The sequence below is a fragment of the Fringilla coelebs genome, assembly GCF_963513975.1.
Source record: "Fringilla coelebs genome assembly, contig: SCAFFOLD_30, whole genome shotgun sequence".
Classification (NCBI taxonomy): domain Eukaryota; kingdom Metazoa; phylum Chordata; class Aves; order Passeriformes; family Fringillidae; genus Fringilla; species Fringilla coelebs.
The window spans coordinates 176,678-192,339 of NW_028167448.1; the positions used below are offsets into that span (position 1 = coordinate 176,678).

Here is a 15,662-nt window from a genome sequence, read left to right on the forward strand (position 1 = left end):
TCCAAAAATCCTGATGTTCAAAGATTTCCCACAGATGAAAGGTGCCAGGAGACACAGGTCTGGCTGGCTTGGCCCACGGGTGGCCACCTCTCATCTTCTTCCAAAACACTTGGACTTTGCACTCTTATTTCCTGTGGAGAAAACCTTCCACCTTGACCAGGAGCCCATGGCCAAAACTGGGACTCCACCTCCAAAACTCTGTCCATCCAAGGATTGTTCCCAGGTGAAAGCTGCCAGGACAGACAGGTCTGGCTGCCCTTGGCCTCTTGGGGACCACCTCTCACCTGTTTTTGAAACACTGGGACTCTACCCTTTCCTTCCAATGGAAAAGAACCGTCCTTTTCGTCAGGATGTCCAGGGCTGAAATTGAGACTCAGCCCCCAATTCTGTATATCCAAAGATTTCTTGGTCATGAAACCTTCCAGGAAAAACAGGTCTGGTGGTCTAGGCCTCCCAGGAGCCCCCTGTCAACTCTTTTGCCATTGAAACATTTGGGCTCTGTGCTTTCCTTCCAGTGGGAAAAAAACATCCTTCTTACCTAAGAAGAAATGGCTGAATGTAGGATTCCACCTGCAAAATCCCCTATATCCAAGGGCTGCTTTCAGACAAAAGCTTCCAGGACAGAGAGGTCTGGCTGCCCTTGGCCTCTGATGGCTGCACCATTTCATCTGGCCCTGAAACACCAATGCTCCGCGATTTCCTTCCTATGGAAAAGAACCATCCTTCTCTTCAAGGCATTGATGTCCAAAAGTGGTATTCTGCCTCTAAAGCTCCAAATATCTGGAGATTGCTTTCTACCGAATAGCATATATGATAGCTTGCTCCCAAGCCCTGGGATTGACTGGCAGGGGCTTCTCCCAGTCAGGTCTCTTATGAAGCTGCAAGCATTTCACTGGGCAGATCCCGAGGTGGCGTGGGGTTCAGACCAACGAGAATATCCACACAGCTCCTTCAAATGTTCTATATAAAGGGTAGCCTGGAAAATAAAGTTCCTCTATGCCACGTGGTCATCAGGGGTCAGTTGTCTCTTTCTCCTTGCCACTCACCCCCTGCACATGACATAGCAATTGCTCCCAGATGAAATCTGCCAGCACCATCTAATCTGGCTGCCCATGGCCTCTGGTGAGTGCCCCTCGTCTGCCCCTGGAACACTGGGGCTCAGTTTTCTCCTTCCTGTGGAGACCAAGGTGACACTGTGTGGCCTCGTGGCACCAAGGCCATCACTGTGGCTCTGCTGGGCCGCATGGTCCCAAGGGGCCAGTGTGCAGCAGCAGGGCTTTGTGGAACCAAGAGGCCATTGCTGCATTCCAGGGCCTCGTGGAACCAAAGGGCCGTTGTGATCCTGGGGGCACTGTGGATCCATGGAGAGCATTGTGGGATCGCAAGGGCCTATGGAATCATGGACACCATAGTCACACTGTGGGGCCCCAGGGAACTAAAGGGCCACTGTGACCCTGCAGGGCCTCATAGAAGCACGGGGCCATTGTGACACTGCAGAAGCAAGGAGAACATTGTGACACTGCAGAGTGCCATGGAACCAAGGGAACATGGAACAGGTCTGGCTGGTTTGGCCTCCCAGGGGTCACCTGACAGGTCCAGCTGATCTTGGCATGCTGAGGGCTGCCTCTCATCAGCCCCTGGAGAACTGGGGCTCTGTGCTTTCCTTCCTATGGAAAAGAACCATCCATCTTTCCAGGTGCCCATGGCCAAAACTGATACTCCCCCTGAAAAATTCCCTATCTGCAAGGATTCTTCCAGACAAAAGCTACCAGGACAGAGAGCTCTGGCTGGCTTTGGCCTCTGGTGGTCACCTCTCATTTCAAGGGAGTCCTGAGGAATGTATTTGAACAGGTTTTAATACTCTGAAAATCAGTGAATCTCTCAGCTCTACAGCCCCTGCTGCCATCCCATCTGCCAGGGCAGCACAAGAACCCTGGCCTTTGGGCCTTCCAGAGCTGCTCCTGCTCCAGGCCCAGGGCCCATCCCAAAGCTGGGGCAGCCACAAAGCTGTGCCCATTTCTGTTCATTCCTGTGCTGATGAGGATGAATCCACAGCACCTTGGGGCTTGGTGATGAATTTTACTACTCCAGAGGCCTCTTCTTTCTTGAACTATTCAGTTGAGAAATTCAGTGAGAAAAGCTCATTAACATTTGTTCAAAACACCAAAGAAGACAATCCCCTGGGAATAATTCAAGTCTTTGATTCTTGTCTGGTTAATCGGGCAGATTTCAGAAATGTATTCAAACTGAATCTATTATATTGAAAACAATAAAGAGAGAATTGTTTTTTCCTCTTTCATTTTCTTTTCCTGTTTAAAGATTGATGTTAGCAATCCCCAGTTGATATTGATCCCCAGCCCCTCCTAATGCACTCTGAACAGATATGAAAATCAAGCCCCTTCATGGCTGACAATTAATCACACTTTGTCCCTACCCCCACCCCAGCATTTCCCTCATCCAACCCCTGGCACTCAGAGCAGCTGAGGAATGGAGTCACATCCAGGGCTGTCCCCAGGGCTCAGGACTGGGGCCAGGTCAGTGAAATCTCTTTATTGCTCGTCTGGACGAGCCATCGAGGACACCCTCAGTCAGTTCCCGGGTGATCCCAAGCTGGGTGGGAGTGTGGCTGTGCTGGAGGGCAGGAAGCTCTGCAGAGGGATCTGGACAGCCTGGAGCCATGGGCCCAGGACAATTGGGTGAGGTTCACCAAGGCCAAGGGCCAGCTCCTGCCCTGGGCTCACAACCACCCTGAATCCCTGGCCGTGCCCTGCCCTGATCCCCAGAGCCTGTGCTGTTTCCTTCATCCCTGCACTGCCAGGGACTTTCTGGGACAAGGGAGCTCTGCTCTGGCTACAGAGGGAGGTGCAAGTGCCACCACTTGAGTGGGAACCAGAACTCATCAGGTTTGTGTCCTTTGGGGGTCAGAAACTGGTGGGACGCAGAGGCACAGAGAGTTTCTCTTCATGGCCAACATAAAAATTGTAAACATGATTCAAATTAAGAAACATTGAAACTCTTCCCTCAGTAGTGTGACACATACCAGTAACATCTGACATGTCCACCATCCACAATGGATTTTTGTACAAAACCAATTTTAGAGAAAGATGATTCAGTGATAGATACAAACACAGTGAACTTGTTGTATCAGGATGCTCATCCTGAAGTGGGGATAAAACAGCCTGAACAATTCTCCATCCTGGTGGATGGAGAAGGGAGGTCAGGCTGCTTTTGGTGTTGAGGAAACCAGCTGAAACCAGCCTGACTCATTTAATCTCCTCCTGTCCTGGCTGATCTTCCCTCTTTGCCCTTCCCCCCATTGTCTTTTGTCTCCCACCAGGCCCCCCGGTGAAGAGCCTGGCTCTGTGTTCTCCATCCCCTCCTGGGTGGCACTGCCAGGCTGGGATCAGGAGCCCCTCAGCCTTCCCTGCTCCAGGCTGGACAAGCCCAGCTCCCTCAGCCTCTCCTCACAGCCAAAGGGCTCCAGTGCTGCTGGACAGTACCGTTTTCCTGATCCAGGATGGGGCAACTGAGAGGCATTTTAAAAACTTTTATTCCATTTTCAATCTCATGAGAAGTGTGAGACAATATACAGACGTTATAATTCACGCCATCACAATCAGAAGCCAGCTATTTCCTAATTACAATACATTATAAGGGTTTCTTGGCCTCTCAGCTTTGGCCAGGCCATGCTGTAGATGCCTTAAAGCCAATTATCTAAACCTACCCCTTGTGGGTCCCACTACAATGCATCTTTCATAGTTCTATTTCTCCAAAGTATCTAGTCGTTTTTGCAAGGTCATCCTCTGAAACTTGTTTCTAGCTCAATATCTCTCTAAACAATATCTGTGCTATTCCAAAATTTGTCCTTATCTCAAAATTTGCATATGGATGCATACGGTGTGGACCTTCTGTCAGGCCCTGAGAACTTCCTACAAATTCATTTCCCACACAGCTCCACCTTGGAGGCCCTTCCCTAACCCTGCTCCAGCTGCCAGACATCTTTGCTGCCCTGGGGACCCCAAACCAGGCCCCAGTGGCCTGGATAATCCACGTCCTTGATGTCCTGGTCACACAGCCCAGCCCCTTGTCCCCGTGTCAGGCTCTGGGGGTTGATTTGTGGAACATCCTTGGGGGAGGCTGCAGCTCCAGGTGGACCAGGGGGATACCGGGGACAGGGGACCCTGCTGGGCATGAACAGCTTTGGACTTGTGAGGGTGGAAACTGTGAGGGGGGGCTGGGGCAGAGTGACCAACCCAGTGACTGTAGGCACACAGTTTGTGGTAACTGGGAGTGGGGCTGTGGCCAAGCCTCATCCCTAAGGGGCTACAACCGTGCAGGACAGGTGAACAGTATTAAAGATAATGAGAAATGGAGTGCCGAGGTATACTGACCAACCACAAAAGGGTACAGAGGGCACACAGGTGCAATGCGTGTGAGGTGAAGGGTATAAAAGGTTGTGCTGAGGAACAATAAAGGGCTGGTGCTTGATGCCTTCTTTGGTGTCAGTTGTACCCCCAGCTGGGACACCTGGTGATCCTGAGGTGATTTGGTCAGATGACTGCAGACTGAAGAGCAGTGAGATGGTGGAGTCAGGCAGACTAGGAGCCTGGCAACTGAGCCAGGTGGACCAAGAGCCTGAGAGCCTAAAAATTGGGATGAGTTTTATAGCCAGGCAGACCTGGGAGCCAGAAAGAAATGTAGGCAGACCTGAGAGCCTAGAAGCCTGGACAATGTACGAGACACCACGCCAAGAGGAAGGGTGCTGGATATGAGGAGCAGATGCTACACACTTTGCTTGTTTGATATGATAGAATCAATGATAGCCACACAATAGCCACACTCTTAACTCGTGCTGCTGCCTGCCACTCCCTGCAGGAATGGTGGAGTGAGCCCTGTGCCCCCCGGTGATGTTTTAGCTGCTCTATGATGTTACAGCCCATTCTCCAGTGTCACACAGCTGGTCTCTGATGTCACAGCCAACTCTGTGATGTCATAGTCTGCTCGATGATGGCTGGCCTCTGCCATGTGACATCACAAGCCTCTCTGTGATGTCACAGAGATAGTCTAAGGTGCTATAATTGCTCAATGACCTCACATAACCCACTTTGTGATGCCATAGCCCACTCTGTGACCTCATGTTACCGGATGATAAATTGTCAACACCAGATGAGGAAACTCAATGCTAGTTCTGCATTGAGAAAAACCCCAGGCCTATGGAAACCACACAATGCCCATTGTGTGAGAAGGGGAACTGAAATTCACCAGCCTCAGTGTCCTGCCAGCTCAGCCAGCCCAACTGGAACATTGGGGTCATGAGCACCAGGGACCACCAAAGAGACCCCCAGGACAGAAGAATACATGGGTAAAGGGGAGGGGAAATATGTTAATGATTTTGGGGAAATGATTATCATATGTGTGTTTAGTCCAGGACAATCAATGAATATGTATGCAAAATACAGACTATAAACAGAAACTTTCCTGTACTCAGCATGCATGGCTGTGGGAGAAGCTTTCCCCCTGTGCATCCAGCCAAATAAAGAATGCTGCATCTTCATGCTACAATGGGAATATGGAGTTGTATAATTTTGCCCAAATTTTGGTATCACTCCCACTGCCAGGGAAAGCTCTGTCTCCAGCTGTTCACAAACAGAAGGGCTGGTGGGAGATGTGGTGGTTGGAGGCTGCCTGGGGCACAGTCACCATAAAATAATAGAGTTTCCAATATTCTGTGGAAGAAGGAGGGCCACCAACAAACTGTCTACCCTGGGATTATGGAGGGCAGACCTTGGCCTATTCAGGATGCAGATTTGGAGAGTACCAAATCAGGTACTGTTTTTTTAAGGGAAACAGCCCTTAAAAACAAAGGGATCCAGGAAGGATGAACACACTTCAAGGAAGTAATCTTAAGGGGGAAGGAGCAGCCTGTCCCTCTGTGCTAAAATTGAGCCACCTAGGAAAATGATTGTCCTGGCTGGGCATGGAGCTTTTGTGGGAACTAAGGGGAAAAAGTCACCATTGGACAGAAGATCAGGCATCTCAGGAAGTATTTAAGGATGTTGTTAGGTTGTGCAGAAAGAAAAGTAGAGTGGTAAAAGGTCAATTAGAGCCTAACCTGGCCACTTCCGTGAAAAATGAAAAAAATGTTTTTAAAAAACCTAATAGCAAAGGGAGGGATAAGTAGAACATCTACTCTTTATTGGAGGCAGTGGGGAATAGAGTAAGTAACATAAGGAAAAGCTAAGGTGCTTAACCCATTTTTGCCCCAGTTTTCAACATGAGGGCAGGTTGTCCTCAGGACAAGTGTTCTCCTGAGCTGGTAGAAGTGCACAGGGAGCAGAACAACCCCCCTGTAATCCAGGAGGAAACAGCTGGGGACCTGCTGAGCCACTCAGATGCTCACAGGTGTCTCTGGGAGCAGATGGGATCCATCCCAGGGGGATGAGGGAGTTGGTGGATGAGCTCCCCAAGCTGCTCTCCATCATTTACCATCAGTCTGGATCACTGAGGAGGTCCCAGATGACTGGAAGTGCCAGTGTGAGCGCATCCCCAAGAGGGCAGGAAGGAGGATCTGGGGAACTCCAGGCCCGTCAGACTGACCTGGGTGCCTGGCAATGGTATGGAACAGATCACCTTGAGTGCCATCACAGGGCACCCACAGGATGGCCGAGGGATCAGAGCCAGGCTGCATGGGTTTAGGTCCTGCCTGACCAACCTGATCTCCTTGTATGACCAGGTGACCCAACTGGTGGATGCAGGAAGGGCTCTAGATGTTGTGTACCTGGAATTCAGAAAAGTCTTTGGCACCATAAGTCACAGAATTCCCTGGAAAATGTGCATCCCACAGCTTGGACAGAGTCACCCTTCTCAGGGCTAAGAGCTGGCTGGAGGCCAGGTCCAGAGAGTGGTGGGGATGGTGCTGCATACAGTGTGTCCAGTCACCAGTGGCGTCCCCCAGGAATCTGAGTTTTGCCCAGTCCTGTTTAACATGATTAATAATGATCTACATGAGGGGACTGAGTCCAGCATCAGCAAGTTTACAGATGACACCAAGCTGGGTGTGAGTGTGGATCTGCTGGAAGGTAGGAGGGCTCTGCAGAGGGACCTGGACAGGCTGGATACAGGGCCCAAATCCAGCAAGGTGAGGTTGAACAAGTCCAAGTGCTGGGTCCTGCACATAGGCCACAACAACCCCTGCAGTGCTACAGGCTGGGGACAGAGTGGCTGGACAGTGGCCAGGCAGAAAGGGACCTGGGGGCAGTGATGGACAGCAGGCTGGACATGAGCCAGCAGTGTGTCCAGGTGGTCAAGAAGGCCAATGGCTCCTGGCCTGGATCAGGAATGGTGTGGCCAGCAGGAGCAGGGCAGTGATTCTTCCCCTGTGCTCAGCAATGGTGAGGCCACACCTCGAGTGCTGTGTCCAGTTCTGAGCCCCAGTTTGGGAAGGCCGTGGAGGGGCTGGAGCATGTCCAGAGAAGGGCAACAAGGCTGGTGAGGGGCCTGGAACACAGGTCCTCTGAGGAGCAGCTGAGGGAGCTGGGATTGTTTATCCTGGAGAAGAGGAGGCTCAGGGAGACAAGTCAGTGTCAGGGCACAGGTTGGACTTGATGATCAACAATGTCTTTTCCAACCTTGCTGATCCTGTGATTCTCTGGAACCACCCTTGGAGCAGTTGCAGGAGGAGCCCTGGATCTCCTCTTGAGAAGCTCCAGCAGCCCAGGTCCCTCAGCTTCTCCTGCCAGGCCCAAAGTCCATCCTGTCAGTCCTGCACAGCCTCTGCAGCCCCTCCTCATTGCCCAGAACAGGCAGCCCCAGAGGCAGACACAGCAGCCCAGATGTGCCCCCCAGCCTGTGTTTCCTCTGGCATGGGAGCAGCACAAGGCACTGCAGGAGCCTGCAGACAATTCCTGCAGCACTCGTCACGTCAGGACAGAAGACAAAGGTGACACCAAGGAAATGCTTGGGGCTGTTTGGGGGTGGCTGCCAGACAGCCCTGGCTCTGAGCAACAGCGTCTGCAGTGGGACAGGAAACTCCCAGCTGATGGGAACAAACTTTCTGGCTGACTGCAGAGGCCAGGACAAAGCTGAGTGGTTTCCCTGGCATCCCCCAGCCCTTGCTGTCCCCAGGGGCTGATGGCATTTGTGCTCCCTCAGGTTCATGTCCCCACACCAACAGCATGGGGGTGCTCCTGCCTGCTCTGTGCAATGCAAACAGGGGCTGCTGAGCCAGTGCTGCCGTGTCTGTGCCTGCAAGGATGGGGCACCTGTGTGAGCTGGGGGAGAGGCCAGGGCTGCAGAGGGGGGATGTTGTTGGCAGGTCCATGAGGACGCTCTGGGACGCTGCCCTGGGCTGTTGAATGCACTGGGGATGGATCAGCCCCTGCTCTGCTGCTCCTTTCTGCCTCCCCCAGGGCCCTTTCAGAGCACCAGTCATGCTGTTTGCCCCCAGCATGCCCATGGCCACCCTGGCGCTGCTCACGGGGCTTTTCTGTGCTCAGCATTGGCCTGGGTGTGTTCTTGAGAGAGCCTGGGCAAGGAGCCTGGAGCCCCCAGGGCCTGGCCTGAGGCATTAGCGCTGTCCCAGCAGTGCCCATGGCCTGTCCCTGCTGCAGCCCCGGCACTGCCACCCCCAGGGCTGTGCCCAGCCCCGAGAGCACTCAGGCCCTACAGCAACACCAGGGCCACCAGGGCAGCAGGGCAGGGCCACGGGAGCAGCACTGGCAGCACCAAGTGCTGCTGCTGCTGGGCACAGCTGCTGTGTCAGCACTGATCTGCCCCCAGCTCTGCACACAGACATTGCTGCTGCAGCTCCAGAGAGGGAACAAAAGGGCATCTCTGCAGAAAACTTTGCTGGGAGATCTTTTATTTCATTTAAAGCTACCAAGAGCACAACTCCTCATTGTCACAGTCTGGGGCCACAGCAAAGTTGAGAAAAACAAAAGAGAAGTAGCACAAACAATAGCCTTGGCTTAAGGAGAATATTAAAAAAAGAAAGAACAGGGAAAAAAAAGCCAAAACAACAGAACTTTCAAAGATTACTTTCATTACAAGTGATTTGCAGAAATTGGCAACCAGTTTAATGTTTCTGAAATTTTCCAGTCGTGAGTCTCCACACTGCAGCCTTAAGCTCCTGGTTCCTCAAGCTGTAGATGAGGGGGTTCAGGGCTGGAGGCACCACTGAGTACAGAACTGATACCACCAGATCCAGGGATGGGGAGGACATGGAGGGGGGCTTCAGGTAGGCAAAAAATGAGGTGCTGATAAACAGAGAGACTACAGCCAGGTGAGGGAGACAGGTGAAAAAGGCTTTGTGCCGTCCTTGCTCAGAAGGGATCCTCAGTACGGCCCTTAAGATCTGCACATAGGAGAAAACCATGAACACAAAACAACCAAAAACGAAAAAGATGGAAAACACAAGAAGCCCAACTTCCCTGAGGTAGGATTTGGTGCAGGAGACCTTGAGGATCTGAGGGATTTCACAGAAGAACTGGCCCAGAGCATTGCCATGGCACAGGGGCAGGGAAAATGTATTGGCCGTGTGCAGCAGAGCATTGAGAAAGGCACTGACCCAGGCAGCTGCTGCCATGTGGGCACAAGCTCTGCTGCCCAGGAGGGTCCCGTAGTGCAGGGGTTTGCAGATGGACACATAGCGGTCGTAGCACATGATGGTCAGGAGCGAAACCTCTGCTGAAATGAAAAAGGCAAACAGAAATACCTGTGCAGCACATCCTGTGTAGGAGATGGTCCTGGTGTCCCAGAGGGAATTGTGCATGGCTTTGGGGACAGCGGTGCAGATGGAGCCCAGGTCAGTGAGGGCCAGGTTGAGCAGGAAGAAAAACATGGGGGTGTGCAGGTGGTGGCCGCAGGCTACAGCGCTGATGACGAGGCCGTTGCCCAGGAGGGCAGCCAGGGAGATGCCCAGCAAGAGGCAGAAGTGCAGGAGCTGCAGCTGCCGCGTGTCTGCCAATGCCAGCAGGAGGAAGTGGCTGATGGAGCTGCTGTTGGACATTTACTGTCTCTGGCCATGGGAGCTGTTCATAGAGGAATGTCAGTGACAGGTTAGGAGAAACTTCCTCCAGTAAAATCAAAGCCTTTTCCCACAGTCCCTTCTCCTGTAAGACTCTGACACCCTTTTGATTTTCTAGGAGACTTTCCTTCAGCTCCAAGTGGGGATCCCTGGTTGGTGCTGTCTGAGTGGGACTTCAGCTTCAGGGCAGCTACACACAGGGTTTTTATAATTCAGCCTTGCTGTGCAGACTTTAGAGGCGGACAGGGACCTGTCCTAATGTTCCTCTTTGAAACCATCTTAACACAGAAGGCCCTGTCAACATCTGCACTCCCACTGGCAGTGAACAGGAATGGTAAAGTCTGTTTAAATGTATTTGGGTTATTTACAACTTTTCTTCATCTCCCTGCTGATTATTTTTGCATGTCAGAAACTCTCAGCATTTCTGCTGCCCTCGGGGAGAACAGTGAGTTCTCTGAGGCGAGGTGGTGAGTGAAGAGTGATGAGGGGAAGAGGTCTGTCACCCTGTCCTGCTCCAGGATTCTCTGGGCTTTCACCTTTCCCAGAGAGAGGATGATCACCCTCCCATGTTTCCTTTACAAACCATTCCCACACTGCTGAGAGCAGATGGATCCCCCACAGTCCACCAAATGTCCATCCCTTTCTCAAGGTTTCATCCCCACATTTGTACCCAGGGATACATGGGGCTCATTTCACCAACCCAACAGCATTTTCTCATCATAGACCTTCTGTGTCTCACCCTGGGGCTTTCAGATAACACAGAGATGCTACAGGACAGGTTTATATCCTGGAGGGAAGCTCAAAGCTTGGAAGGAAATCTCAGGGAGACTTCCAGCTATTCAAATGACTGCATTGGATTAAGGGAGATGCAGCTCCTTTCGCTGGCTGCACTGACAGTATTGACCAGAGCTGGGCACTGGGGACAGCGTCACCCTGAGCCAGCTGTGCCCCCTGCCAGAGCCCCCAGGGCTGGGCAGCTGCTCCCAGCCCTGTGCTCTGTAGAGGGAACTGGGCTCGGGGCTGCAGAGCTGCCCCACGGCTCTGCTGCAGCTCTGCCTGCACAGGAGGGGCTGCACGCCTTGGAGCCCCAGCCCTGAGGGCAGAGGCTTGGCTGGGGGGACAGGAGGGAGGGGTCTTGTGCAGAGGGAGGGGCTGCACTGGAGGGGATTCTGTGGACCTCTTTAAACTCTCCCTGCCACAGCATTTCTGGGTTTTGTTTCCTCTCATTCCCTGATTTTCTCTCTGCTTCCTGGGAATTTTCCTCCTGCAGGTGTTTCCCTCTGCCTGAGCTCTCCCTGCCAGCACTCACAGACCCCAAATCTCTGCACTCTCCTTGGCCCTACAGAACCCTGCCTGTTTGCAGGGCACTGGCTGAGGGCAGGTTCTGTTTTCAGGTGGGAGAAAGGACAGCTCAGACTGAGCCTGATGGGTCCAGCAAAGGGGATGCTGGTGCTGTCCATGGGAAGAGGAGTGGCTAAAAACCACTTCAGGAAACTCCTGTAGACTTACAGAGTGCCCAAAGCTACAATCCAGGTCTCTCAGATACTTGTCAAAATTAGTAAATATATAATATTTTATTCTTTCCATTGCACAGGAGAAGGAAGTTGGAAACAATCTCAGGAAATTTGCTTGTCTTTCTAAAAATCATTACCTTTAAAATATTCTGGAAACGATCTGAAGCTCTCAGCTTCTCCTCCTCTACACCAGAGATACTCTGAGTTGTACTTACAGAACCTGTTTTAAGGGGGATGTTCCAGCTTTAGGAGATCATGGCAGGAGATGCACCTGCCTTGTCCTGCAGCCAGAGGTTCCTGTGCCAAGGGCTGGCAGTGATTGTCCTCAAGTCACTTCTACGCATCTTCCCAGCCCTGACTGATTGAAGCTCTCTGTGCCACAGTGCTGTGCCCAGGGTGGCTGCAGGCAGTGCCCCAGCCCTGCTGGGCTGGGAGAGGAGCAGCTCCTCAGGAGAAATGTCTTTTTGAAGCTTTTCTTGGTTTGCCATGAGCTGCCTCTGTGCCAGAAGCCCGGCCCAACTCAGCAGCACTGACACAGCACAAGGACTTTAATGACCCTCTTGGGGATTTGGTGTTGTTTACATCAGACTCAGTCCCTGAGAGAGTGTTCAAAAAACTTCTCAAGACCTCAAACTTGAATTGAAACACTGAAGTTTCTTGAAGTTTGAATGGGTCCCACTGAGGGTAATGACTGAGAAAGTGTCCCCAGGTTCCAGGTAGAGCAGAACAATGGAGGCAGTGATGACAGCTGGGGACAAACAAGGCAAAGGTGTCTCTGGTGCTGAGCAAAGCTGGATGTGTTTCAGGAATGCAAAGGGCCAAGGCCTGAGCCCCAGCCCCTGGCCAGGCAGATCCTGTCCCTCCCTCCATGCTCAGGGCTCTTCCCAGGATGGGCACTGGCATGTGGGGATGCGCAATGCCAAGGGCAGGAGCATGGGGTGGCCCCTGCCAGGCTGCTGAGCAGGGACAAGGAGGCAATGAGGCCCCAGGCCTGCAAGGGTCACTTGTCTCCTGCTCCTGCCTCAGGCCCAGCCCCAGCAGCCATGGCCAAAGTGCTGCAGGAGTTGGCTCTGTCAGGGCCTTGCAGCTGCTGCACATGCCTGTGCCCTGTGCAGCCCAGGCTGTCCTACGGTGTCCCTGCCCTGCGCCTCTGTCCCTGCAGGCTGTCGGCATCCCCCGGCTGCCCCACCTGGCTGGCCCCTTCCTTTGCTGACAGCTCTGCCTCCTGCCTGCCTCTGCCTGCCCACACAAAGCCTTGGGCTGATACCAAAATTGTTCATTCCATTTTACCCTGCCTGTGAACTTTGAGCACTGGAACAAGGCATGCAGGGGCTGCTTCCCCTGCAAGGATGGTTGGAATGGAAGAAGAAGACATCTGGCTCAAGGGTGCCGGGACAGAGAAAAAAAGGAATGAATCTGGGAAGATGGGGTGGGTTTTATGGAAATGGGTAAATTGTAATTCACATTTAGTGACTGTATAATAGGAACATGCTGCGAGAACTGTATGTGTATGTAAGTTTAGGAATTATTGAATGCTGTACCTTAGACCAGAATAAATTATGCACTCTTAAACACCAAGTAAGTGTTAAGGAGCCTTTTTCTGATATTTTGGGCATCTGGTGACAGCGGGACCTCACAGAACCAAGGAGTCAGCTGTGACACTGTGCAACCCCATGGAACAAAGGGTCCATTGGGATGCAGTGGAACCCCATGGAACCAAAAGACCATTGTATCAGAGCAAGGCCTCGTGGAACCAAGGAGAGAATTGTTGACAGTGTGGTAGCTCATGGAGCCATGGGGTCATTGTGTCAGTGGGGTGCTGCAGGGAACCGATGGTCCATTGGGACACTGCAGAACCTTCTGGAATTAAGGGGATCATCTTATGCTCTGGAACCTCATGGAACAAATGATCCATGGTGACATTGCAGTGCTCAGACCATTGTTGACAGTGTGAAAGTTCCTCGACCCAAAAGTCCATTGTGACCCAGAAAGGCCTCCTGGAACCAAGGGTCCCTTGTGGCTCTGTAGGGCTTCCCAGAACCAAGGAGACCATTTGGACACTGTGGGGCCTCATGGAACCACCTGCCACTGTGACACAGCGGGGCCACATGGAGTCAAGGGGCCACTGAGACACTGAGGAACCTCATGGAACCAAAGGTCCATTGTTCCACTGCGAGGCCCTGTGGAACTAACGGGACCATGGTGACACCGTGGTACTCCATGGAACCAAGGGGCCTTTCTGATTCTGCTTTGCCTCATGGAGCCAAGGGGCCACTGAGACACTGCAGGGCCTGGTGGAACTAAGGCAGCCTTGTGACACTGCAGGGCCCTTGGAACCAAGGGTGCATTGGGAGATTGTAGGGCCTCTTGGAACCATGGAGACCATTATGGACCTTCAGAACCCATTGGAACCAAAGAGGCCATTGTAACACTGCTGGGCCTTGTGGAATCAAGGGACCACAGTGACACCGTGGGGCTCCATGGGACAAAAGGGCCATTCTAACATTGTGCAACCAAGGAGACCATTGCTTTGCTATGGGACATCATGGAACCAAGGATCCATTGTGCCAAAGCAAGGCCTCATGGAACCATGGAGACCATTATGACATGTGGCCTCATGGAACCAAGGGCACGGTCGTGACACAGTGGGGCTCTGAGGGACCAAGGGGCCATTCTTATAGTGCAAACCCAAGGAGACCATTGTGACACAATGGGGCATCACAGAACCACAGGTCCATGGGGACACAGCGTGGCTGCGTGAAACCATGGAGGCCATTTTTACTCTTTGATGCCTTGTGAAACCAAAGGGCCACTGTGGCACTTTGTGTCCCCATGGAACCAAGGAGTCCATTGTGACACTATGAGGCTTTGTTGGGCCAAAGGGCAGTTGTGACACTGTGTGGTACCATGGAACCAAGGGACCACTGTGACACTACAGGGCCCCATGGAACTAAGGATTCATGGGACATTGTGGGACTCATGGAACCAAAGGTCCATTGTGACATTGTGGGTCCTCATGGAACTAAGGGGGGACAATTGTGATTCTGTGGGGCCCAATGGAAGCAAGGGGCCTGTGTGACACTGCTGGGCCTCATGCAGCCAGGGGGCCACTGTGATCCTGAGGAGCCCAAAAGAACCCCAGGGCCATTTTGACACTCTGCAGCTGTGGAGACCGTGAGAGGCATTCCCTGGGCTAGGGACACACAAAAAGCTTCTCTCAGAAGCTGTTTGACCCCATTGGCTCCTTCCCCTTGTTCTATGTCCCTCAGCCTCTCCCTCCCAATTCCCCCATTGGCCCCCCATCTTTTTACTGCCCCAACGCCACTGTTCCCCACTACCACTGGAGATACAGAAACCTGGACTGCCCCCAGGAGTCCTGCCTTGTGACCATGAACATCTCACTGCATGGCTGAATTAAACATCTGTGGATACCATGCAAAGGCCCTTTTTGCTTTCCTACCTGGGGCTGACACTACAGAAACTCATGGAACCAAGGGGCCATGGTGACACAGCAGGGCCACATGGAACCCAGGAGAGCAGTGACATTTAGGGACCTCATGGAACCAGGGTCCATTATAACACTGCACAAAGAAGGAGACCATTGTTGGTGCTGTGGAAGCTCATGGAACCAAGCAGCCACTGTGACACTCCAGGGCCTCACTGAACCAGGCAGACCATTGTGACACCACAGATCCTCATGGCACTAAGGGTTTATTGTGACACAGCAGGGGCCCATGGAGCCAATTGTCCATTGTGACAATGTGGATCTGAGGAGACCATGGTGACACCATGGAAGCTCATGGAACCATGGGTCCATTGTGGCACAGCAAGGCCTCATGGAACCAAAGAGACGATTGTGACATCATGGAACCAAGGGTCCATTGTTATGGTTCAGAACCAAGGAGACCATTGTGACATCATGGAACCTCATGAAATCAAGTGTCAATTGTCACAGTCCAGAACCTGACTGGGCCGGCTGTTTTTTGTCTCTGCCCAGACAAGGGTTAGATGGGTTCGCTCCCCGGGCTTCGCAGGACGAGGCTGGACTCTCAGGTTTGGTCTTCAAGGTTGTTTATTATTTCTTATCTACAAAGTTTTTCTTTCTGCCGGGGTCTGACCAGCAA

At 52.4% G+C, this 15,662-nt stretch overlaps 1 protein-coding gene across 1 annotated transcript; it reads right to left on the minus strand.

The window, feature by feature from the left end:
- Positions 1 to 9,073: 9,073 nt before the first annotated feature.
- LOC311165867 (olfactory receptor 14A16-like) lies at positions 9,074 to 10,006 on the minus strand (the record flags this gene model as incomplete). The annotated part of the gene is made up of 1 exon (XM_084227362.1): positions 9,074 to 10,006. One exon carries the CDS (start codon positions 10,004 to 10,006, stop codon positions 9,074 to 9,076), a length of 933 nt encoding a protein of 310 aa, XP_084083488.1.
- Between the last annotated feature and the right edge of the window lie 5,656 nt (positions 10,007 to 15,662).